The 24,555-nt window shown below is 41.1% G+C and overlaps 1 protein-coding gene across 6 annotated transcripts in view; it reads left to right on the top strand.

Annotated features, from left to right (window-relative positions):
- GRIA1 (glutamate ionotropic receptor AMPA type subunit 1) overlaps positions 1-24,555 on the top strand; it is a 189,328-nt gene that overhangs the window by 140,832 nt on the left and 23,941 nt on the right. For all 6 annotated transcript variants that reach the window (XR_005824333.1, XM_040573409.1, XM_040573407.1 and 3 more), the window contains 5 exons: positions 15-182; positions 3,826-3,930; positions 6,042-6,152; positions 7,119-7,325; positions 8,469-8,839. Coding sequence is in view for 5 of the 6 variants with exons in the window: in XM_040573409.1 (XP_040429343.1) it covers positions 15-182; positions 3,826-3,930; positions 6,042-6,152; positions 7,119-7,325; positions 8,469-8,839 (962 nt within the window). In the remaining variant the exon portion in view is untranslated. The remainder of the gene's footprint in view (positions 1-14; positions 183-3,825; positions 3,931-6,041; positions 6,153-7,118; positions 7,326-8,468; positions 8,840-24,555) is intronic.

A 24,555-nucleotide genomic window follows, 5' to 3' on the forward strand; every position in this document is an offset into this window, starting at 1 on the left:
TTTTCTCTTTCTAGTACACATCGGCCCTTACGTACGACGGGGTCCGGGTGATGGCTGAGGCATTTCAGAACCTGCGGAGGCAGCGGATCGACATCTCCCGTCGCGGCAATGCCGGGGACTGCCTTGCCAACCCCGCCGTGCCGTGGGGACAGGGCATCGACATCCAGAGAGCGCTGCAGCAGGTTTGCAACCCAACTGATGCATGTGCTGTCGGGACAGTCATAGTAGCCTATGGGTGGGGGAAGAGGGGCATGTAACAGAAATGCTCAAACAGCTTACTTAGGCTGGGAAACTGATCCTTCCACATAAGATCCAAGTCTCCAAACAGTTCAGTGGTGAGCCCCTCAAACTGATTTTCCTGCTGTTCTGGGATGGAAAAGCCAAAATATTATCCCATCATGTCATGGGTCCCTGTTTTTATCTCCTGCTTCACAAAAGAGAGACCAGCACAGGCCACATTTTCTGAAGCTTCTTCAACTCTCTGTGAACTCTGCTTTAGTTCCAGATTGCTAATGAATTTTGAAACACTGTGAATTGTGCCTTTTGTATTGGCTGACTTCAAAATGTTCTTACAGCCCAGATTATAGCTTGGTTCATACTGTGACAGTTGGTAAAAGTCTTAATAACAGACATTAAGAAAGTTTATTCCTTAATAATCTGAAAATTTTGCTTTTTCATCCTGCATAAATACTTAGATATTTGAATTAAAAAAACAATATTAAACTTAGTGCAAGAGAAAAAAAATAATAAAATCTTCTCAAAGACTTAGAAAGGTAGAACAGTTCAAAATTTCATTAAATTTAAGTTTAATTTAATTTCATTAAATTAATTTAATTAAGTTTAATTTAATTTCATTAAATTTAAATTTAAATTAATAATTAATTATTAAAAAATAATAAACTAACCTTTGTTTCTAGCAATTTTTTTTCAGACACATTCTCTACTTTCTTACTCATAGTTTGTGCTACATTTGTGTCAAAAATAGATAGATTCCATGCAAATACTGCTAGCTCAGTGTTATCCAAATATAGCTTATCCGATCTTCCTTCCTTAACCGTGAAGAAAGCAAGAAGAACAAAATTAATTTGGTTAATTTGCATCATATATGCATTTTCCCAAATATTTTGTTTTGATTTAGTTTTGGTTTACTGGTAAACAAAAATTCCTCTAAAACCAAATCTTCTATTTGATTTGCTTGCTAGTATTTGATTTATTCCCTGTCATTGACTTTCTGTATGACCTTGGGCAAATCATTGTCATAGCTTCTCCAAATTCTTATAATAAAATCAGCCTCCTTGATGCATTAGGGAGATCAGTTACCTAATAAACATGAAATACTTGGAAGACGTCTGATGAGCAATGGGCTCTCAAGCATTTTCCTTTATTGAATTTATGAGAATAGGATATCAAAATTAGTCTTGGCTAGAAAATACAATTTTGTGTGTGTGCTTGAAAATCTCCTCAGAAGTTTCTTCATCTCTTCATTCAATCAATTTCAAAACTCTTAATTTTTCAACTGCGGTGATTTTGAGCAAAGAACATGAACAGCAATTTGCCAACACTGTTTCTTTACCTTTGAAAAATTATAATTTTCCAAAATTTTGACCAGTTTAGTTGTGATGGTCAAAATAAAAGGTTACGAAACATTCAGTGAAGGAAAGAATCTCCAAGGGAAATTTTAAGTATGAATTTAATAATCATCCAGCATTTAATGCTGTAGCAATAACTCCATTATAGAAAGAGGCAAATGGAAAGAACTTATGATTAGATTGAAGGTTTGAGTTATCCTTTCCGTAAAGACTCACAATTACAGCAATTCTTACTGATATTCACAGTGTTCTTTCTCTTCATCTTCCATTTTCTAATGCCTAAAACATTATGCTCTTTTTAAAAGAAAAAGGTTTCTCTACTTATTTCTACTCAAATGCCTTGAATAAGCTCTTGAATTGCCTCATTCTTGTTTAGTGTAGGAGGGAGTCATGGATGGCAGGAGAAAAAATAAAATGCAATTTGAAACATTCTGCAATTTTCAAATACAGAAATATAACACATTTTAGCAAAAGGTATGCTTTTATTAACAGGAAATAAGATTTTTTTTTTTTTTTTTTTTTAGGAAATGCTCACGGAATATTACTTTAAGCCACTACATTGAGTTTTCAGTTATACTTTGAAAAGACTGAGGTCTAAATTGTATTTATTATTTAAAAAATATAAAATCATAATTATTTATTATGATGAATTATGATTATTTATTATGATAAAATTATCATAATTTTTTTTAGTAACCAAGTCTAACAAGCAGGTACATGGTCCCTAACTGCTGCCTAGCCCTGCAGACCAGAGGTCACAGCAGCATCCTTCTCTTCCAGCTCTTCAAGCAGAGAACCACATGCCCATGTCTTGTACACAAATGTGTTTACATTCTCAATGTCTCCAGTTGATTTTACTGGTACTTAGAACTGTTGAAATCATTCCTCACTGTATTTTATAATGATTCAGAGGGCATAGTATTTTCACTGTACAAAAAGAGAAGAAATCTTTGCATCCATGACAAACAGCTACATCTAGCTAAAGACAGAACAGTTTTAGTCAATAAAACAAGTTAAAAAAGGAGCCCTGAGAGGAGTCTTAGGATGGTGAATGACAGAAAAGAGATCCCTTTTGCTGTCTCAGTGTTACACAGATACCACAGGATTAAGATTTCATTCCTACAGATAGAAGGAATTGCCTTTAGTACATCTGCCTTTTAGTGTATGTCCAACCACAAAGCATGAACTGTGGCCTGAGCTTCAGGCATGGGAGTGTTTAAGACAATGGTGCTTTTCCAGCACAGCTATCTTTTATGGGCATGTTGTTTCTTGTGAGGAGGGAAAAGCACGTTTCTCCAAATGTCATCAAGTATACCTCTTGACTTGAAGCAGCTTCAGAAAATACTGGCAGATGTTCATTTTCATGACAAACCTTTGTGCTAATAGCTGGAAAACAAACACAGTTTAAGCAGATTAGCAGCTGCTTTTCTCCATAGTGATATATCCTCATTTCTTCACCATCGATCTTTATTCTGAGGCTCTCAAGGCACTTAAAAAGGCAGCTAAATACCTGTTCCCATTTTAAATACGGTAAGCTTTCAACTGCAGAGGGTACAGATTTGTCCAAAGCAAGTGAAAAGGCTGAGAACAAACCCTTCATTCCCACTCCAGTGGTGTGAGTACTCCTCCACGTGGCCTCTGTAGAGAGGCAAACTCACACTCCTTTTCCCCTATTCCTGCTCTTTTGCAAAAAGTCAAATACCCACATTGAGAGGAAAAATTAAGGAAGTGGGATGTGATGCCTGAGCAATGCTCTTCAACTTGGCAGTGTCATCAGCAGAGATTTATGATTCAAAGCTTCCTATGCAAATCTCATTTACAGTACTGGATTGTTAGGTCTTATTAGGCTGGTGCAGCATTTGATTGTTAACTGATAGACTCCTCTCTATTAAAAAGCAGCAGCTAGGAGCTATGTCCACAGTTTCATATTTCCTGCAACTGCAGTTCCTGGTTTGGACTGACAAGTTTTTTCCCAGATCCCAATTCCTGGTTAGATATGGACAACACAAACAAATACAAAATCTAAGGAGTTCAGAGCTGATTTAACTCACTGTCACATCCCAAAAGGTGATGGGCTCGCACATGTGATCTAGCTCTTATGCAGGAATCTGAGGGATGTGGCAGCATTGTCCATCCTTCCTCCCCTTGTTTCTTGCTGCTGCTGAAACAGTGAAACAAAACATCCCCACCCTGTGGGATGCTGACCAATTTGCTCTCTGATATTTATGTCTTTAAGGTCCGTTTTGAAGGACTGTCTGGCAACGTTCAGTTTAATGAGAAGGGACGCAGGACCAACTACACCCTCCATGTGATTGAGATGAAACACGATGGGATCAGAAAGGTAACGGAGAAAGACTTCAGATCCTGTGTCTGGCACCAGCCCTCTGTTCGAATCATGGTGCGGTTAGGTCTCAACAGACATTTCTGCTCATGAAGCTTGCATGTGGAGTCACCATGAGTGCATTCCTAGCTCTCTGCATGAGGAAAACCAAGCACAAGGGAGAACTCATGGAGTATTACTGAAAAATACAACATATGGAAGGGGTTATCAAGAGTAAGAAGGGCATCTTAGCTGTGGAGCAGGGATTTCCAGGAAAGGAAAGCTTGGCCCACTCAGTCTTGCTATTGGCAGGGCACATTGGCTCAGGCCCAGCTACACGACTGTCTGTTTTCACTCTCCCGGTTTTCTTTACCACAGAGTAAGCCAAGACAGAGCTAGGCAGAACCTGTCTGCCCTAACCAGTGCAGGGGAACCCTTTATTTTGACCTTATTTTGCTCTCCTTAAAGTCACAAGATGTTTACTACTATGTCCCGATTGCTCTGCAGGCATTTCTGCTGTTCTGGGATCTTGGTCCCTTTCTATATCCCAGGCACTGAAAAATTTTACTTTTTTCAGGGGCACGAAGCCCTTGAAACACTAATGCTTTTGATGATCTAACTTCAAGCACTTTTGTCCCACTGTACATATAATCTATTTGAAGAACAGTGTTATTCCATGGACAAAGGAGAGCTGCTAAATAATTTGGAATGGAGCATTCACTGTAATCCCTCTGCACTGGAATCCCTCCACCCCCCCAAAAACAATACTTGTTTAAAACTAGGAAAAACTACAAATAGCGATAGTCCCACATTTACAGTCCCCCCCCTTCACGCTTACACCTGAGAGTAGCCAATGACTCCCACAGTCAAGCACAAATCAGCAGTGTCACGTAAAAAATTTCAAATTCCCAATTAAGAAATAAATTATTTTGAAGACATGCAAAGTGATCTTTCTCCTCTACTTGGTATTCATAAGAGGACAAATGTAGTATTATGTCCAGTATGGGGCTCTGAACTCCAGAAAAAATGTTGGCAGTCCAGAGGGAGTCTAGAGGAGAAGAAATAGAATGGTTAAACGTCTTGATTTTGCTGTATGTTTAGTGACAGAAATAGTATTTGTTTAGGAGACATGTACATGACTGCCAGGATGCACACTGTGTCTTAGATCCACCAGGTTAAAAGTGCAAAACAAACATACATGTCTGCACTTATGTTGCCCCAGGGCAGAGTTTTGGAAGCTCTTTCCTCGCACGCCTTTCCTTTTCTCTGTGCAGCAAAGAGTGACGAGAAGCCTGTGTAAATTTTTTCTCCTCCTCCCTAGTTATGATCCCTAATCTGCCATCAGCAGGCTCCTGGTCATACCCTGTGTTCATACCTTTTCCTGTTTAGTGGGATAAGAAATTCCTTTCACTTGACCAAAGCTCAGGAAACTTCATAGATACATGAGGTGATGGAAAACCTCTTACAAAATCAAGCCCTCAGAGAGGATAACCTTAACAACAATTTTCCCATTGATACTCGCTGGTACTCTGCTTTACCTGCAGGCAGTTACAGATCAGCCCAAATCCTAGTTATTAATAATCACAGTTTAACATGAAAATTCTTCCTATGACAACTGTTCCATTTTATTCATAACCCCAAACATTTTGGTATTGGTCAGGGTTGTTTCTTTTTTTCTTCAACTGATGTTCATACTGGAACAGTCCTACGTTCATACAGGCTTTCAGAAGCAAGATAGTATTTTATCACCCTCTCATATCTGGACAGGTAGCAGGCACATTCACCATTAGAAAATTATTAAGAAGTCACACAGGAGAAATGTGACCTCTTGAAGTAGGGATAGGGCAGGGAATTGTAATAATCCCCTACTACTGTGTGCCATTTATTTTTATGTGTTTACAAGCACCCTGCTACCGTAGCATATCGTGTACATTATTCTCAGGCTGTAGGCATGGTGGGACAGAGGAAATCCTGGTTCTCCCAGCAAAAGAGATCAAGAATAAGGAGAAGAGATCTCTGGCTGGGTATGAACTTGCAGAGAGAAAGGCCCCTGCTTGAATGATCCTGTTAACATATCTTGGTTAATATTACAAGGAGATACCAATGAGGTGTCCTGGTTTTGTCTTTGGCAGATTGGCTATTGGAATGAAGATGAAAAGTTAGTTCCAGCAGCCATAGATACTCAAACCGGCAATGAGTCCACGAGTCTCCAGAACAGGACTTACATAGTCACAACTATCCTAGTAAGTGCTGCGACTTCTAGCCCAGCTCCCCCTCTCCCTCATCTCCCTGATGTGCTGACTCCCTCTTCCCCCTCGCGTGCCTTCCTTTGTACTGTATCATTTTTATAATAGCAATAACAATAATAACAATAATAATAACAGCACTTACTGTTTCCTGTCGGGTCCATAAAGATATCTGAAAATTGCTGTGGCTAATTAAATATGTATTAAAAAGCTCTCATGCTTAAGTATAGAAAATACAAAAGATTGTGACAAGATAGTAGAGGCATCAGCATAGGTAAATTAGGAACATTATACCTGTGCTTTGTGTTTAGCCCACAGAATGTGGGCTGTAATTTTTGGAAGGATAAGCTGTATTGTGCAGAGAGGCTGAATCATAGCTTTAAAAACAAATCTCCACTATAATCATGAAGGAACAATAAGTACCCCATAATGTATGGTATCATGTAGTGTGTCATTGTATACACTCACCCTGCAGAAACAGATGAAATTTTACTAACTTGTTTGTTGAACGCTTGCTGTGAATCTACACAGAAGGCACAACACACAAACTGAGTTAAACATCTTTAGGGCTTTCTCCTGTCCAGCAAATTAGTTTCTGCTTGTGCCCACGTAGGCAGATATGCCTGTAAAAATTCACAGCTCCAATGCACTAAATATCCCTTACGCAACTGCAGTGAAAGATTTGTTGCCCAAATCCCCCCAGCTTCTCTGTTGCCCTCGGGTCTATCACTGCAGAAGCTTCACACAGTTTCTGCATAAAAAATAGAAAATGCCAGAATAAAAATCACCCTTCATACTTGCTAAATGAATCCTCTGTGTGTTGACTGTGCCCTTTGGTACAGGAATACAAAGTTAGGGCTTTGCAAGAGGGCCAGAAGCTGCACACCATGCTCTAGTCTGAGTCCCTGAGATGCATCTCTAGAATGGTGGAGCATGGCTCAATATTGGTCTTCTCTGTGCCAGGAAGACCCATATGTGATGCTCAAGAAAAATGCCAACCAGTTTGAAGGCAACGAGAGGTATGAAGGCTACTGTGTGGAGCTTGCCGCTGAGATTGCAAAGCATGTTGGCTACCACTACAGGCTGGAGATTGTCAGAGATGGGAAGTACGGAGCCCGGGACCCCGACACCAAAACGTGGAACGGCATGGTGGGAGAACTCGTGTATGGGGTGAGTGTCCCACCTTGTCCGCTGTTTTTAGGTCTTGTATTGAGAACACATTCAAGCCCTAGGGTAAAAAGGAGCCCTGCCTTCTGTCAGCCTGTGCTATGTTAAGGACTGCAGCTCTGATAATGCAAATAATCAGTCCAAATAAAATGTTTTAATTTAGAGTGGGACAGCATATTTTATGCCCATGGAAATATCAAAATGTTTTCTTTCAACAGTTCCAGGAAGATTTTCTTTTTTTTTTTTTTTTCCTGGAAGAACAAGTATTGAAAGGTCAATCTTTCTCACAGGTGGAATCTCTAAATCTTACTATATTTTATATTTGCATGATAAAGGCAGGATAAAGGAAGGATAAGATTTCAAAAACTCAGTATATGACTGGTGTACAGTAGGACTTGACCATTTTCTGTCTAGTCACTCATTTCCATCTGCTTGGATATATCCCTGCAGCCTACACTTCTAAAACTGATTCGCTCCGATAGTTCCCATCTGTGGTGCTTCAAGTAATTCTTCAGAGGGGTCTAATTTACCCTTGATGGTGTAGGGAGCATCAGTGCCCAAGTCTATGTGTCACCATGCCAGAGTGAAGGATGATCTGTCCCCTGCCAGGAGCTCTACGGGATGTGCCAACAACCATTGCAATACGTTTCCCTTTCCATTTTCAAGACTGATTATAAAACAAGTGGAGAGTGCACATCAGTGTCACTGGAACTTTTTTCTTCTTCTCCTGCATCAGTTATGCAATCAAAAAACAGTTTCTGATGGAAGTAAACATCCTGGCATCTTTTTTCAGGTGACTGGCCTTTCCTTGCCTCTTTTGATGTCTGGATGATAAGACCCTTTTAGCAAAAGTCATCTGCATCAGACTGTGACATCAGTGGATAAATCACACAAGAGCTAGGTGGCTGGAAAAGAAAACACTGTGATTTCAAAACAGAGCTGGTGGTCACTAGTGACAAAATGGAAATAATCCACCAATATTATGGGCTGTTTCTTTTTAACATTTCTCTTGCAATTGGTTTTGTCTGATTACTTCTCAGACAGTGGGGTTAAACAGAGATCAAAGGCAAATAAGCTGGAGTTAGTAGATATATTTTATCACCAGAATGCAAATCTCTTTTCTTCTTCTCTATCTCTTCTTTTCAGAGAGCTGATGTGGCTGTGGCACCACTAACCATCACTCTGGTTCGAGAAGAAGTTATAGACTTTTCCAAACCATTTATGAGTTTAGGTATCTCAATCATGATAAAAAAACCTCAGAAGTCCAAACCAGGAGTGTTTTCCTTTCTGGATCCTTTGGCTTACGAAATATGGATGTGCATTGTTTTTGCCTACATTGGAGTGAGTGTTGTCCTCTTCTTGGTGAGCCGCTTCAGCCCTTATGAGTGGCACACAGAGGAATTTGAGGAAGGAAGGGACCAGCCAGCCAATGATCAGACGAATGAGTTTGGGATATTCAACAGTCTCTGGTTCTCCCTGGGAGCTTTCATGCAGCAAGGATGTGATATTTCTCCAAGGTGGGTTACCTTCTTCAGTGAACCTCCTTCTAGTTCATGAGATTTAATCCTTCTGTATTCTTTGGAACTGAACAGGTTCTTTGACCTTCTTTCCTGAACCATAGTATAGTCTTCAGAATCAGTTTGTGATTCAAAAAGTATCCAAGGGTTCACAGGTCTCTCAGCCATGAACTTGAGACCTCAAACTTGGGACCATAAAAATACCATTCTAAATTTATGCTGGGGAGTTCTCTTGAGGGAATTTACAAAAATGCAAACACGATTTTCTAAAGCCACCGATTTGCAATCAATTTTTGTCAGTCATTTATTGTGTTGCTATTAGAAAAAGGTCATTCTAACATTTTAGGGAAGCTATAAAATTCTAGTAAAGTAGGGAGAAATAATATAGTAGGTGCCCAGTAAAAGGTTATAAAGTCTGTGCCAAACATTATGGAGCGCACTGTGTGGCTTTAAGTATTATTGGCCTTTAGAAAGGTCAGAGAAGTACAGAGTTTTCCTTCTGGTTCCCATTGCAGTCAATAGTTCTGCTGCTTGAACATTCAATAGGACCAAAGTCTAAAGGGTTCCTAAAAGGGCTTCTGGTGGAGTTATTTATTCTCTGTATTAATTAAAGACTGTTGAGATTATTTTAGGTAATTTTCCTTGGAAAAGATAGCACGATATAAGGGGGCTGAAAAAATGCATGAAATGCAGAAGGTGTAAATCTGTGACAGAGACAAAAACAGAGATCTATTTGTAAATAAGGTTTGGAAATACCTCCTTCCCTTTTGAGAGTTCTGTTCCCACAAGTTTTATGGTAGAGATTTTGTCCATTACAGGAGCCCATTATACACATAACCTTCATGCTTTGTTCATACAGAGGCAAAAAGATAAGAAAAAGAATTAAAAACTTAGGAACTAAATAGTTGGAAGCATTTTGTTATTTATTTGCCCGGGTTGTGTACCCAGTAAGTAATGTCTGCGATGGCTATGGGATTTTTCTTGTGATATGTGTATATTCATATGAGGCAGGACCACAGGTGAGCCTGGGATAACACTTTTGACACTTCCTGTGTTTTATCAAGGGCAGAGGTACTTAGGATTTGTGAGACTGGACAAGGGATAACAAGCTGTGGCTTTGTGTGCAGGTCGCATGTACCTGTCACTGCCAGGAGGGCTGCTGGGGCGTTGGAGGGAGAGCGTGGGGACAGGTCAAGCACCAAACTGAACGACTGCTGTCATTCTTCCTCCCGTGGCTCTGAGGCACAGTGTATGTCTGCACCGCTCACACACCTGAGGTTTACATGCAACCTCATCGGACCAGGAAAGTTGCCTGTCACAGTTCAGACTAAGAAAAATTTTAGCCTGGTTTGACTGAAAAGAGAGGTACTGCCAGTCACAAGAATGAATCTACAGGCAATATATGCATTTTCTGCATTCGCATGCTATGGTGACATCAGAAGTGATGTTCTGATAAAAGCAGATGGCTAAGACGCCTTTTGTTTTCTTTCCCCCCTCCATTTTTTTTTCTGCTTTGTTTTCCTTCTCTCCAAAGGAAATTTGAACAGAGAGATGTGTTGCGGGTGAATGCAGTCGATAGGAGTTAATTTCCCAGATGCTGAGATGGCATCAAAACTCGGGGGACGAGAAGTAGGCACGACTGTCAGCAAGTGGAGATGACAGCGTGCAGCTCAGCGCTGCTCCCACGGGATGGCGGGGAGAGGCCAGGCACCAGTTTGTTGGCCATTGGATGCCAATTTATCCAAATATTAATGAGCTTGTGGTAGCGGGGAAATAAAGGCTTGTGGGGCATTTTGATAGTGACAGCTTTTATGATTATGTTTTATCATCTGATCATTGATTAGTAGGAGTGTAGCAGGAGCACTCACAAAGTCTTCCCTGCAGAGGGAATTTCAACTTTATTGCTGTCTTGTAACGCAGCCCCATGTGTTAGGATCAGGCTATTGCCATTGTTTTTATCATTGCTGTTTTTATCATCATTATTCCTCTTATTTAGCAAAGAAAATGTCTTCCTTTGGGGAGTTTTCTATAGCCAGTTTCAGCTCCAAAGAGGAGTGTATATAGGTGAAAAGCTGAGGCTTCGTGGAACAGCAAATTCTGAAACATCTTTAATAAAAAAGTATCAGGGAAAATTGGTGATTTTGATCCAAATAACAAGATTTGCTCTAGCTAAACAACATGCTTTGAATCACCATTTCAAAGTGTTGTTTTGTTTTGCTTTGAAATTGGAAATGCAAAGGATAGTGTCATTATTATTTTTATGTTGTTAATTTGATCGTCTTGATAATGAAAATTCCAGTGTCATTGGAATCTATACTTTAGCATGGAGCAGAAAAGCACTTTCTGACTACAAATACTTGCAAGAAGAGAGAATTTGAAAACCGAAGTATGGGAATTATTATAACTCCCTGTACTCTGAGTACTGCTCCTTGTGATGGTTGCAGGTGGAGAGGAATATTTCTGTGAAATGTGAAAGCAAGGAGGAAGCAGGAGGGTGAGAATTTCCGTAGGATGTTGTTGTACAGAAAGGCTCCGAGTGAGCTCCATCTTTCACATGTATTTTTCACACGAACCTGGTGCAGGATTTCTGTGACACATCACTTAGAAATGAGTACTTGGTAGAACGACATGGTGGGCAGGTGGAGATCTGCTCTGTTCCAATATATTTCCTATACGGTTGCTTCTAAACTTACCACTATAATCTCTCAGCATCTCCCCAGTAATGTATTAATCAACATAAATAGCTTCTGTTATACATCTGTTCTGTCATTCTCTCCCCAGCAGAAAGGAGCAAGTGCAGGGGTGTATTTTGTTTCTGTAGAGGTTTTGGTTTGTTTATTTCAGTTTTGTTTTGGGAAGGAGTAGGGGAAATTTGTCTGGAGGTTTTTTTTACAGAGCATATTTTTTTTCAAGTGCATATGCCACTATGTATTTGTCATAAAAAAATAGGAAGATCAAAACCGCAAGACACATCACTCAGCACAGCAGGTGGTGAGGTTTGCAGCAACTCCTTGCTCTTGTAAAAGTGCGTTCCTCAGTCTCAGACCAGTCCCCAGGGAACTTCAGTCCCTCACTGAGACCAAAATTTGCTTTTGAAGGAAAACTGTGTCCTTTTTAAGGACAGACTTACTAGCCAGAACTTTAATTAGCCTTTTAAGTATGCTCGTCACAAACTGCCAAGCACTTCGAAGATATGTTGTGAATTTGATGACCTGTGGATAGCCAAGACAGAGCATACCTATGGGTTATATGCTCATAGTCTCTTTTGCAGAGTGAAGTTTCTGAGGAAGAGGTCGACTGGTGTCCCTTAAGCTCTGAAGCTTTCACGTCTAAGCGTAGTCTAAATGAGCATGAAAAAGCCCATACAACGACCAGTCGTGGAAGGTCCCAGCCATAGCTGATGGCAGTCTGTGTTGTGACTTTGGAGGCTGCAACATGAGCATGGGCAAGGAACCCACTCCAATGAGTCCAAAAAGAGCCTGGGAACTCTTTGAAGTTTCCCACTGGAGTGTGCGATCCCCCTTCTGTACCAGCACTTGACTGGTGATGTGGTTCAGTCATGACAACACGGAGTAAATTGTCCTATTTGAGGTGAGATGGTCCCTGTAATTGCCCTTAGAAATCTTTGTCTTCAAAGTATTGACTGAAACACAGCAGAATGGGGGAAAAGCAACATTTTGGAGTTGTGAGTGGTTTCACATATACAGTAGCAGGCAGAAATCAGTGAAGTCTGAAACGGGCTATAAACCATTAGTCTGTGTGAAGTGCCACCTTAACTTCAGAAAACAGACATGAAATTGCAAAAGCACTCATTAAATGTGAAATACAGACCCAGAAAGGAGATTCTCAGAGCAAGCGTCAGAGGTAATAAATAACCCGCGGCCAATAGCAAGAGCCTGCAGCAAGAGAAATGTGAAGTAAATATGACTCATATTGTACCATTTTTCAGAAATGTAATTTGATAAATTGTGTTCAGAGCTTAAAATAACCCTGGTGCATAGCAGCTGCGGAGAGTGGGACCTCACTAACATCCAGTCCACTGCTGCCTTTCCTCACTCAGGACAGACCTGGGAGCATTGGGGAGGAGACTGGGGTGACATCTGGGCTTCCAGACCTCCTCTGCAGCAGAAAGAGGCATTGAATTTTTCACCTGCCCCATCATTTCCTCCAGAATGAATTATTTGATTGTAGTGAAACGGATAAAAAAAGCAGTGAGCAAAATATATATTTCTGCTCTCAGCTTCCAAGCTTGATCTTTTTTTTTTTTTATCTCAAAATGCATTGCTTCATATGGCTTGAGCCCAGAAGAGACTTCCTGTATATTAAAGACTATCAAATTTAATCCAGTTACCCTTTCCTTAACTCAGAAAACTTATGTTTGACTAAAGTTAAATGCATTTGGTTAAAATACATCTTCTGGAAAGGCATTTGTTCTTCCTTTGAAGATACCATGAGATAGAATGTGCACGGTTTTGACCAAGTGACTATAGAAGTCTTGTCCCCAGTGGAGTTTGACAGATAAATATCACACAGTGTCACCCAGCAAATAGAGCCATTCTTTGTGCCATGTAAGAAGAAAATTAAACAGACATTTCCAAAAATAAAAGGGCTTCATGAGAACACTCTTAATATTGTGCTGTGGGAATGAAACGTGTATATTTTAGATTCCTTTCACAACATAACACGAGTAGAAGGGATACGTGTAGTTGTGTCATGACATAATAAGGTGTCGTGTCACGATACCTGCTTGAAATTGCTCATTATAATTGCTCATTATATTGAAAACAGAGCTGGAGTTACCCCGGTCAACCTAAGTTGGAAGGGAAGAGAAAAATGAAGCTTTCATCACAGCCTGGGGCTGGGAGAGAGCCAGACTTGCGAGGGGGCATTTTGAGAGCACCAGCAGGGATGCAGGAGCAGAAGGAATTTCTGTGCTGGCTGATCCCTGCAAGGTGGGTGTTTACTGTGCGCAAGGAGACAAGGTGCAGGATGTGATCCACCCTTCAGCTGCCTGGAGATAAGAGTGAAATGAGACCTAAGTTGTCTGCAGAGCCCAGACCTGGAGCCGGCGCAGGGCGCGGAGGGAACGTGCTGCTTAGGGTTGTCTGTTGGCAGTGGTGATGAATGAGAGCGCTCGGGGGTGGGAAGGAGAGATACAAATGCTGGCTGCTATCCAGTCAATAGATACCATCTATTATTTATACGTATCTTGTGGACATCGTTATTTGTTTTTAGTGACAAGGAAACACTGCACTCTGGCTGATCTATAGCAGCGTGCAGCCAGGCTTACATTTCACTGCAGCTTCTTCTGCAGGCACTGTGGTGCTCTCAGTCATAGCGGGATGTCTGTGGAAGAGCAAATGCAGTATTTATTATGTACCTGTAATTAATGCTGAACACTTTCCTCTGGTATTTTTCCTGTTTATTTACATTTCTTTTTAGATCAATTGAAAAAAATCACAGGAGACTTCAGCCACAGAGCTGGTGGAAATAACAGTAAAATTGCACTACAAGTTGTTGATGTTTTTTTCTAATCTATCCTCTGGAGATTTTGAAAAATAGCAGCACTTTCAAATTTCATCAAGATGTTCCTAGTACTGAAGGATTTTATTCAGTTCTAGAGAAGATCTAAATCAGAAATTGGTTAGGACAAATAGTCTTTTCTTTTTTTGGTGAGAGGTTTCATGTGGATTGTTTCAAGGGAATTATTTCTGTTCTGTTCTTTGTTAACTAACTTTCGCGGTGTAGTTACTTTGTTAAAAATGAGAATTAGGGAAATTAGAACCAAGGGCATTTAGCAATTAGAAGGATTTTAATTCCTTCCTGAAATGAAGATCAGGTCTGGGTGTTTATTTGGCAACTCTTTTCAGATTCAGGAGGCATCTTCCCTGACACCCTAAGCATCTGCCTGCCTTTTTGGCCTGACGCACACTTCTGATGCCATCTTTGCAATACCCATTATAACCTTAAATAAGATGTTACATGTCCTGGAGAGAGTCCCTGGAGAGCTGTGTAAACTCTCCCAAAACAGGAGTCCTACAAGCAACCAGGAAGGGTTTGTGCTTTTTTTTTTTTTTTTCAATTTATTTTGCCTTGCACCTTTTACATGGGAAGGTCTAGGGGCTGACACTTTTTCAGATGTGAGCCTATGTGGGCAGAAAAAGGAGGAGGTGAGCATTGCTGGTACCATTCCCGGCAGGCAGGCAGCGTCAGCAGGAGCAGAGGTCAGTGGCAGGGCTTGCTAAAGCCTCTCTGGAGACATGGGAGATGATGATTTTATTGCTTGCTTCTACAAGCCAGGTTGCTCACCGCCAGTTGGATTCACTGTGCAGTCTCAAAGCAAAGGGTACATTTTTCAAAGAAGGAAGAGGCAGTTTGTCCTTTCCTTGGGGAGCACAAGCAATTTGCAGCTCATGCTGGGGCTGCCCTGGGGACAAGGTTGGTTTAGCATCCCTCCTATTCCTGCCCCAATGTGGGGTGAATCTGGAAGACTTGGTGGCTTGTCCACGGGGACAAAACTCAGGACCATTTATTTTTGGCAGTTTGCTTGAACTGGTGGGCTAATGTTGGTCTTTAAGAATAAAAGTAAAAATTAGGATTTCAATTTCTGGAGAAGCCTTCTTTCCTTTTAAAAGTGTACCAAATGATTTTGCAATTATCTCTACCTGGCAGAGTTAATTATGTCCAGGGAGAGGAAATTCAGGTCACAGGGTAAGAGCAGTATTTGCAAATCACCAGAACTGATGACCACACTTATTTCTGAAATGTACTTAACCAGGGAAAGTGACTCACCAGAGGAGCAGCTTGACAAATTGCACAATATATATCTAAACAGGCCCCTTCGGAGCTTGCGCAATTCCATGGCAACCAAAATGTGGCAGCCGGGGAAAAATGGAAATTCTTTCAAAATAGTCATCCTTGCTATCCTCTATTTCATTTGGGAAAATGCTGAAGGATACAGAGGTCTCAGAAGAAAGAAATGCTTAAGTAACAGAATATTGTTGGTAAAATGCAATTTCATCTGTAAAAGAAAAAATGAATCTCTTGGATTTCCACGCTCCACCATCTGAGAATTTCTAAATGCAGCAGAGGAAATGAATGTTTCCTCCAATGATCTGTAAGGCAGTACCTTGGGATGGTCTCACTCTCAGACACATCTAGTTGCTCTTGCACGACTCTCACTTCAAGCTCCTGCCATTGAGGTTGCTGGGGGACAGCAAGAAAATTGCTGAAAGTCTCCTCAGTGAGTGACAGATTTACTAATCTTTCCACCAGCTGTATTTGAAATGAAAAGTCAAACACTTGACTCAAAAGCAGACTTATTAAGCTAAAAATGTATTTGCCATCTCTTTTTTTAGGACTAAATAAATGTTTCTGATATTTTCTACTGAGAACAAAAGAAAAAATAGTGGGGAAACAAGTGCACTGGCATTTTTTTCAGTCTTGGGAAATGTTATTAGAACATCTCTGATGTGGAAATAGCATGTGCTACTTGTGTGTCAAGTGCTGCGCACTGACTCAGGATCATGAGTGCTGCTATCATTTATATGGGTGCTTGAGATTCATAGCCTTCTCCGTGACTCCAGCAGGAGACCCTCAGAGCCTCCAAGGACTCCTGTTACGCTGTGCTCCCACTTGCTGATTTTTAATCAATAATAGAAACACGCTTTCTCTTTTCATTTTCTTCCCTCTTCATAACCTGTTATCCCTGAGCAGTCGGCTCAGCTGGGGCCTGACATTCTCCAAGCAGCAGTCAACACTGTGCATGGTTGCGTCTTCCTTGTAGCTAGGTAGATTTCCAAGTGTTTTTGTGAAAGGATAAAGGCTGTGAGGAGCTCAATGACCTCCATCTCCCTGAAGTGGTGGCCTTTGCAAAGCCGCCTGTAACACCCCGCTTTAATGTTGGCACTCAGGAAAAATGTTGTAGCTAAGATGGGAAGCCCTGAGCGTGTTTTCACAGGGAAGCCCTGTGATGAGTTTAAATAACTCATCCATATGCTGTACATAACTTTTGTCAGCACTAAGATATCATCTGCACACTGTCTGGATACAGTCAAATGAGCATTGTGCTCCTCAACTGAAATTGTTCTGGCTCACACCACACAGAGCATCTACAGCAGCTCCTTGCTGGGTTAACTCCCTGGAGCTGGCCAAAACCTCTTGGCCTTCAACTGAAAGGCTCAGAGTAGTTACCGTATTCCACTGGCACTCGGGATTTTTGCACTAGTTTTGCTTTTGTCCCAGATTTCATCCCAACTACCTATCCTAGTAACTAGGGAAGCATCATACACCCTTTTTGCAATAAGTTCAGGAATGTGTGTATACAGCAAACCATGTTCATTGCAGCATCCCAAACAGTGAGCAAGCAAGGACAAATTTATAGAAGTACAAAAGAAGTGCTGTTTTGTTCATTGTGAAGGGCTTGATGAAGCCCAGTAATTGGAAAAAGCAATATAATTTCCAGAGAAAAAAGAGACAGAAGTAAAAAGGAGAATTAAGGTTTAATTAAAGCCACATGGAGTTGACCTGGATGGAAATATTCTATAAAATACTTTTTGCTCAATTGTTGAACACAATAGGGTTTTACAGGAGCTCCCTGCTGAGGCTGGGAGTGCTGCATGCCAGGATGGAGGTGAATTGTAAAGATGGGAAGAGTTTAAAACAAATAGGCATATTCTGAAAATCTACCCACATGCAAACAGACCAGGAACAACACAGTATCTGGGTTCACAAACTGTCTGGGCACATATGCAGTTTAAATATTAAGAAAAAATCAAAAGCATCCCTCTGTGAAAGCTGCTGCTTTGCTTTCTATCAGTGAAGTTTCTTCTCAGAAAGTCTTGCTCCTGATGCTAAGGTATCTGGGCTTTGTAGAGCAAACAGGGTTACACAAAGAGTTCCCTCACCTCGTCCTCTCATCTTCCTTCATTCTGTTATTTTCTCTGTTTCAGGCAAAAGCTCCAGCCAAGCAAATATCTCACCAGGGCAATTTGAGTTTGTTCTGGTCCAGCACAAAGGTTTCTTAGTCATTAACATTTTCACAACTGTCCTGCATGGAATAAGCCTAAATTGCTTTGTTTTCTCTAGGGATCAATGAATGCTCTAGCAGGTCAAGATCTTGAGATGAGATTGTGGTGTTTGGAGTGATGAGATGCTAAACGTCTCATTGGGACTACTCTGCCATCTGAGGCGCCAGTGTGGCACAACCAGCAGGTGCTGGGGAAATGTGGGTCACACTAACAAATAGGGACAAAAGCTTTTCTGTGCTTGGACAGAGTCTGGGGTTGAAGTAGGCACATCTGAGGTCCTCCATGATGGTCTTTCTTCCATTTTCACGTGGACTAAAGAAACCGAGTGACAGCCAGGTGTCACCTAACTAAAACCATCAGATAGAAGGGAAGGAGGCATACAACGCATGTATGCGCCTCTTTCTGTAAGCATTAACATACTTTAAGGCATTCAATCAATTTAATGAAACCATCCAGTAGTTCTCATTAGTGCCTACGCAGAAGAGTTGCCGCTTACCCTTAGATCCAAAGGCTAAGCAGCAATAATCCGGTCATGGTAATGATAACTAACTACTTTGATCTTCAGATAAAAGAGTCTATAAAAGTGAAAAAGTGTAACATCACCGTTATTCGAACAAACTCAAAGCATGTTATATACACTAATGAATTCTCCTAGTGAAGTCTTATGAGATGTAATAGAAGGCAAATATGTGAACAGAAGAGCAGAGAGGAAGAGGAGTCCTCGTATGGTGAAAGGAAAAGCATCAAGAATAGTGATCCTGCATGTGTCCTGCACTGTGAGACGTGAAGAGGGGGGGCGACAAGGGCCCAGCTGTAGGAGTCGAGCACCTGGAATGCTCTCCCATAGGAAGAATTTTCTCCTCTCTTGTTTCTTGAAGCTCTCATAAGAAGCAAGACCTTAAGCTGCAGAGAGGCAGACTGACGCAGGTGCCAGCTTTTCATCTCAGCAGTGTTTCTGAAGCCTTTGGAGAAAAAAAAAAAAAAAATCACCAAATGGATGTTAGCAGGTAAAAGAGAGCCAGCAGAAACACTCTACCCTTCTTAGTGTGGGAGTTTTAACATTGAAAGACAGGTATTCCTGTGCTCATAAGGCTCTCCCAAAAGGCACTGGCTGGGAAGAGAGACTATACTTGTACCCTACCACTTCTACAAGGAATATGGTATGCCCTTGTAGAAAAAAAGAAAGGCTAAACATTGAAAATTGAGAAAATTTCTCATCTACTATCCTGGCCAGGTATCCCATTTTAAATCAGAAATTAAGAGAGAGAAAAGGAAGGGAATATTTGGGAATATTGCTCAGACTGAAACCTTCCACTGCAGAAAATACTCTCCTTGGAGAAAAGGTCTTTCTCTTCTCAGACTGGGAAATCTGAGCCAAAGACAGACCAAAAAAAAAAAAGGTAACATTGGCCAGAAGTCTCAGGAATGGAGCTCTAAACTGTGAGCACATATAGATGACTAAAGAAAAATTTTGGAAAAATGAAGAACGGTAATATATAATCCAAAATATTAAATCTTTGTAAGAAAAAAAGAAAACAGCCTTTTCATCAAGCAGACTTTGTAGAAGGAGCTGAGGGAGGGCATATGAAATCTAGAAACACAGCAAAGGACATGTGCACAATAGGCCATTGTTTAAAAAGAAGGATGGCTGCTGTTAAATTCAGGGCCACCTGAGGTTGAGGAAGTTCCTTAGTAATGAATCTCCTGGGGCTCTTCAGTGAGTGCTTCTGACAAAATTTTATGCTTGTCACCTTGTGAATTTTTCTCAGCAAAGCTAACATATGTCACCAAAGTGAGAAAAATACGTGAAGAGCCTTTTTTACAGTGAAATTTTTGCTCAAAGACATGATGAAAGTTGCTTTTTCCTTCTAGCAAAAGCTGGCAAAACTGCAAACAGGGATGACTTTGCCTTTCACCAGAGCTGCCGAGCAGCCCAAAGTAACTACGTGTTTCTCAGCAAGCTTCTGTCTAAACATTAATCCCTTAAACTACCCTGGTTTGCAATGTGGTGAGGCACATTGTGCTGATACTTGAGAGGATCACAGTGTATTTCTTTGGGTCTATCTGTTCTGCCTTTCAACCTACTCCTATATTTTCTCTGTGTTTCACCTCATCCCTCTGTTCTAGCTCTTTTCTATACTTTTTTTAGCAGCCTTCTGGAAGAGTTGGGTGCATTATCCTGCAGTTTGGGGGATAGGGATCTCAACTCAGCAGCCGGTTCTGACTGCTCAGGGATGGCAGCTCCCTCAAGCAAAGAACATAGCTCAGTTCTGCTTTGTGGGAGTGTTTTTGTAGTACGCAGGGCCTGCTGAAGTCTAGGGGGGCTGCTTGCCCATTTCAGTCCATGCTTATGTGACACGTAGTGCTTCCAACACCTTACTTTGCTGGTTGAGCAGGTCAGTTTTGCTGGTTGAGTTTCAGCAGGCTGCATTGCTCAGCCATTGAAGGCCATAGGAGGGCACAACCTGTAGACTGCTCTTGAGCCTGTAAATTAGCTGCTGCTTAGCTGGGCCAACTTAGTGCTGCCTCTGCATGCTGGGACTGAGTGTTTCAGGAAGGAGAAATGGGCACAGAAGAACGTCAGAGCTACATTCCACCTGGTGACCAATGCTTCAGACCACCCACCCAGGTGAAGTTCATAAATGTGATTCATCCTCTTCTTCCACAGCTGGGAACTGAATTAGAGACATGAAACAAGCTACTCTGGATCCCATAAAGTGTCAGGGCTTCCCAAGGAACAGAAGCTCTTGGCTGCTAGTCCTCTGCTTAGGTCACTAGGTACCTCTTGCCTGTCAAAATGCTACGTGAACCTCTTGAAAACAGCACGTAGCTGCTCTATGTAGTCATGCTGATACTTTGCAGCTGTCCTAGCTCCGATAACTGGAGAACCACAAATGGCAAGATACTTTTCTGTCTAAGCAGGAATACTCATTTTAGAAAGAGGTTTTGACCATTAAAGGGAAATTGCAGAAAAAATGCCAACATAGTATGCAAAAGAAGAGATGAAATGGTCCAAGAGCATTAGCTTAGATGGAAAGAAACAATAAATAAACTGTGACTTATAATTAAAGCCTCATGTGGATATATGCTCCCGTTTGAATACTCTGCATATTTTCAGGCAATATGTTCAGTTGTTGCAATATTTACCCAGCAAGTGACCTTAAGGCCCCTTTGTAAAATGGCTTCTGCTGAGATTCTGCAATCTATATTGCTTCCTTCCAGCATGTTGGTTTTGGTGGTCGGATGAACTGGAATGGTTTGCATTAAAGCATGAGGAAGGGCAGATCTCCAGCCCACACAGAAAAGTTAAACAGCTCTCAAGTTTTTTCCTTTTTTTCCCTTTTTTTTTTTTTTTTTTTTTTTTTGTGTGTGTTTTTTTTTGTTTGTTTGTTTTGTTAGAAATTAGACAAACAGGAGAGATACAGCATAGGATTCCCAGTACCTGTGTACCTTCAGCTGCCTTACCCATTCTCACTGGTTAAAGTTAGTCACAGAGAATTAAAATTTTCAGCTATTACCTCTGCAGAGAAGTTGAGGTGAACTGAGGAAGGAATAGTTGATTCGTAGCGCTGTTTGTAAGTGCTCTCTGGACACTCAGTGTTAAAGCCCAGACTCTTGTACCAGGTGGTAGGATTCAATAATGAGTAAATGTAAGCTAACAAGGGCAAGAAAAATTAATAATACAGCACAGACAGAGAAACATGCATTATAATCACTCCAATTTCATGACAAACAGTTGGTAGCTCATTCAAATCTCTGTAGCACAGCAGATCATAAGAAGATAGGAGTTTTGCAGCATTTATGTGATGAATGCACCAAGAGCTGTTCCCAGCTCCATATCCCCGCAGTAAGTTCACATGTCCGTGGCTATTCACAGACTTCTCGAGTAAATCTGGCGTTTGTGTCAGGGTCAGAGATAAAACGGTGAGACCAGTCATTCTAGATGGTACGTGACACACAGAAAAAGCTCAGCTCATTTACATTGATGGAGCTTAATGCTGAAAATTTATTTAAAATAAGAACAGAACAGGAGCAAAATATTTTCAGCCAATCCACTACCGAGTCAGCCCTCAGACAGAGCCATGAAATTATCTAGAGTCAGTATCAAATTAGCAAAGTAGTGCTGGAGATCAGAGGATCTGTGTGGGTAGAAGACCAAAAGTGGATTTGACCCACAATCAACAGAACAAGCATACAGGAGCTTTTCTTTCCACAGTTTTGCATAAATTCATTCAGTGACAAATATGTCAGTTAACTAAGTGAGCCTTTATTAGAATAGAATTTAACAGCAAATCTGGGAAATCCTCCCAAAGCAACTATGGCTTTAGAATCCCAGATTTGCGTTTCTAATTAAAACGCTGTCAGTTTAGGTGTAGTTCTCCATAAGAAATGGATTTGGTAAGGGGGAGGGGAGATGTGGGAGAGACCCGAGATGCTGCTCGAACAGTTTTCCGATGACATTTACTTTGTATATTTTTTGATTATAGTGTTAATGTTTTTGTAAAAATGTATGATGCTTCTTCTGATAAGATGGCAAAGCAGAGGCAAATTCCTGTCAGTTTTTCATACCTTGTTCAAGGGATAAGATCAAAGAGCAAATTGTTTGATCAAGGATCGTATTTTGTTTTAAGAAATAAGAGATTATAGCTGCATGATTTTCTTTTTTTTCTGTGAAGAATCCATCAATGCTAAGGCTAAAACATTACAAAACAATCACTACATGGGAACAAAGGGAACTCGCAATTGTTTTCTGCTTTCTACTGGCAAAATGCAGTTGCTTTTGTAAGGAGTGGAAAAAAAAAAAAGTGTTGCCTAAGTGAGAAAATCAAAATGATTAATTTCAGCTGGGTCATTTGCAGTATTTCCATTAGACAGATATAAAATAATATATTCCAGAATTACCTTTTAAATGATATGTGTGGTAGGTAAGACTTTAATGTATTATAAAAGCTGAAAGAAGAGTATTTGTAATGAGAAAGCAGAAACAAAATTGTTTACTATGTCAAAATTATACCTTTTAGCCCTTCAGAAATGAAACAGTAAGTAATAGAAAAATGAAAGCTTGGGTGGACCCAAGCCAATCATTTTCAGAATGCTACTTTTAGAGGACTTTTGTGCCCATTATCTTTTCATTCTAATTGTGAATATTAAGGTTTAATTTACAATTTCAGAATTCTCCAAGGCACTGAAATTCTGGTTCCCAACCAGCTGTAATTTTAAGTAGAATATGCACCACGGGTAATGAGGGCAGAGTATTTACTACCTACTTCTGCAAAAGTGATGTTGGAAAGGAGCCCCCCGCTCCTGTTACTGTTCTGTGAGGGGCAGGCAGGCTCCCAAGTCTGGGAGAGGAAGGGGGGATGATTAGGACAAATTCAAATGTCAAAACCATGGCATATCTTTAAAGTACTAAGCAGTGTGCCCCATCTCACCTTAGCTCTGCAGAGGACTGAGGCATTAACTCGTTTCCACATGGCAGAGAGCTGATTGCCTCCATGTTACACTTGGGCAGGTATGGGGATATGTAAATTCTCAATGCAGGAGGATTTAAACCCCATACTGCCCATTAGAGAAGAGAAACGAACTTTGCTAGGGCTCTAGATGTAGAACATTTGTTTCCGTGGAAGGTCATTTTCTGTTTCCTAGCTGTGGAGTGAGATTTTCAAAACCTCAAAGTGACCTAAAAGTAAAAGGTATATCTACTCCTCTGCGACTGCTGTTATTAGAGCATAAATATAACTCCAAGTCCCACTGGCTTTTGACCAGACTTTTAGCCCCCCAGTTTTCAAGCGACTTCCAGAAACGGAACATTATCTCCTAAATTACAAAGGCACTTTTGCAAATGTGTCCTTTGATGGTAGCACTGCAGCTGTCCTGTGTGGTGTACAGAAGTAGCAGAACAAGGCTGTAATGGATATTGTCTTTCCAACCACTTACTTTTGGTAAGCAGTAGTGGGCATTGGCTCAAAATCTGAATAGGCAATGTGGTTATCCAGAGAAATCCAGTCCTGTTCAACCTGTGTTCACTGCTACTGAGCCACAGAGATGCTGTATGGGATCGCATCTGCTTGTGCCATGTTTCCTTGTGACTATTATCATACATCCTATTGTACAGCAGTAGCCTCCAGGAGACTCCCTCGCCAGCCAGAGCTCCTTTGTGTTAGATGCTGCACTGCCGCAGAGTGAAAGGACAATGTCCTGAAGAGCCCATATGCTAAGTGATTTCTCTGCTGTGTGTTTACAGCAGTTTAGATTCACAGCTTCTATCTCTAAGTCAGTCTAGCAACAAGGGCTAACATTGCCCATTAGCGGTGTCTGCAGCACAGTATTATACAGATGAAGCCCTAGCCATGCTAGCAGTCGCAGCAAGCTGTTTATCTCCTCTCCTTTCCTCTGCTGTCTGTACGGTTGAGCACTCACCTACTCACAGCTTCTCACTTAATGAGGAGAAATGACCAGCACGAGCAGCGTACACAGCCCAAATGAGACCAGTGCATGATACGGACACACATCCCGTCCCAGCTTGCTCCCATGGGAAAAAAGCTTCTACCCCCCTCTTCCTCTTTCCCCAGCACTTCTTGTTGCCTCCCAGTCTGAATACGCCATAGTTACTTTTTCATGCTGTCACCGCCAGGTGTGGAGCTGGGAAGCATAAGCCATCTGCAGCTGACAGCAGGCAGCCCCCGT

The sequence above is a fragment of the Cygnus olor genome, chromosome 14 (genome assembly GCF_009769625.2).
Source record: "Cygnus olor isolate bCygOlo1 chromosome 14, bCygOlo1.pri.v2, whole genome shotgun sequence".
Taxonomy (NCBI): domain Eukaryota; kingdom Metazoa; phylum Chordata; class Aves; order Anseriformes; family Anatidae; genus Cygnus; species Cygnus olor.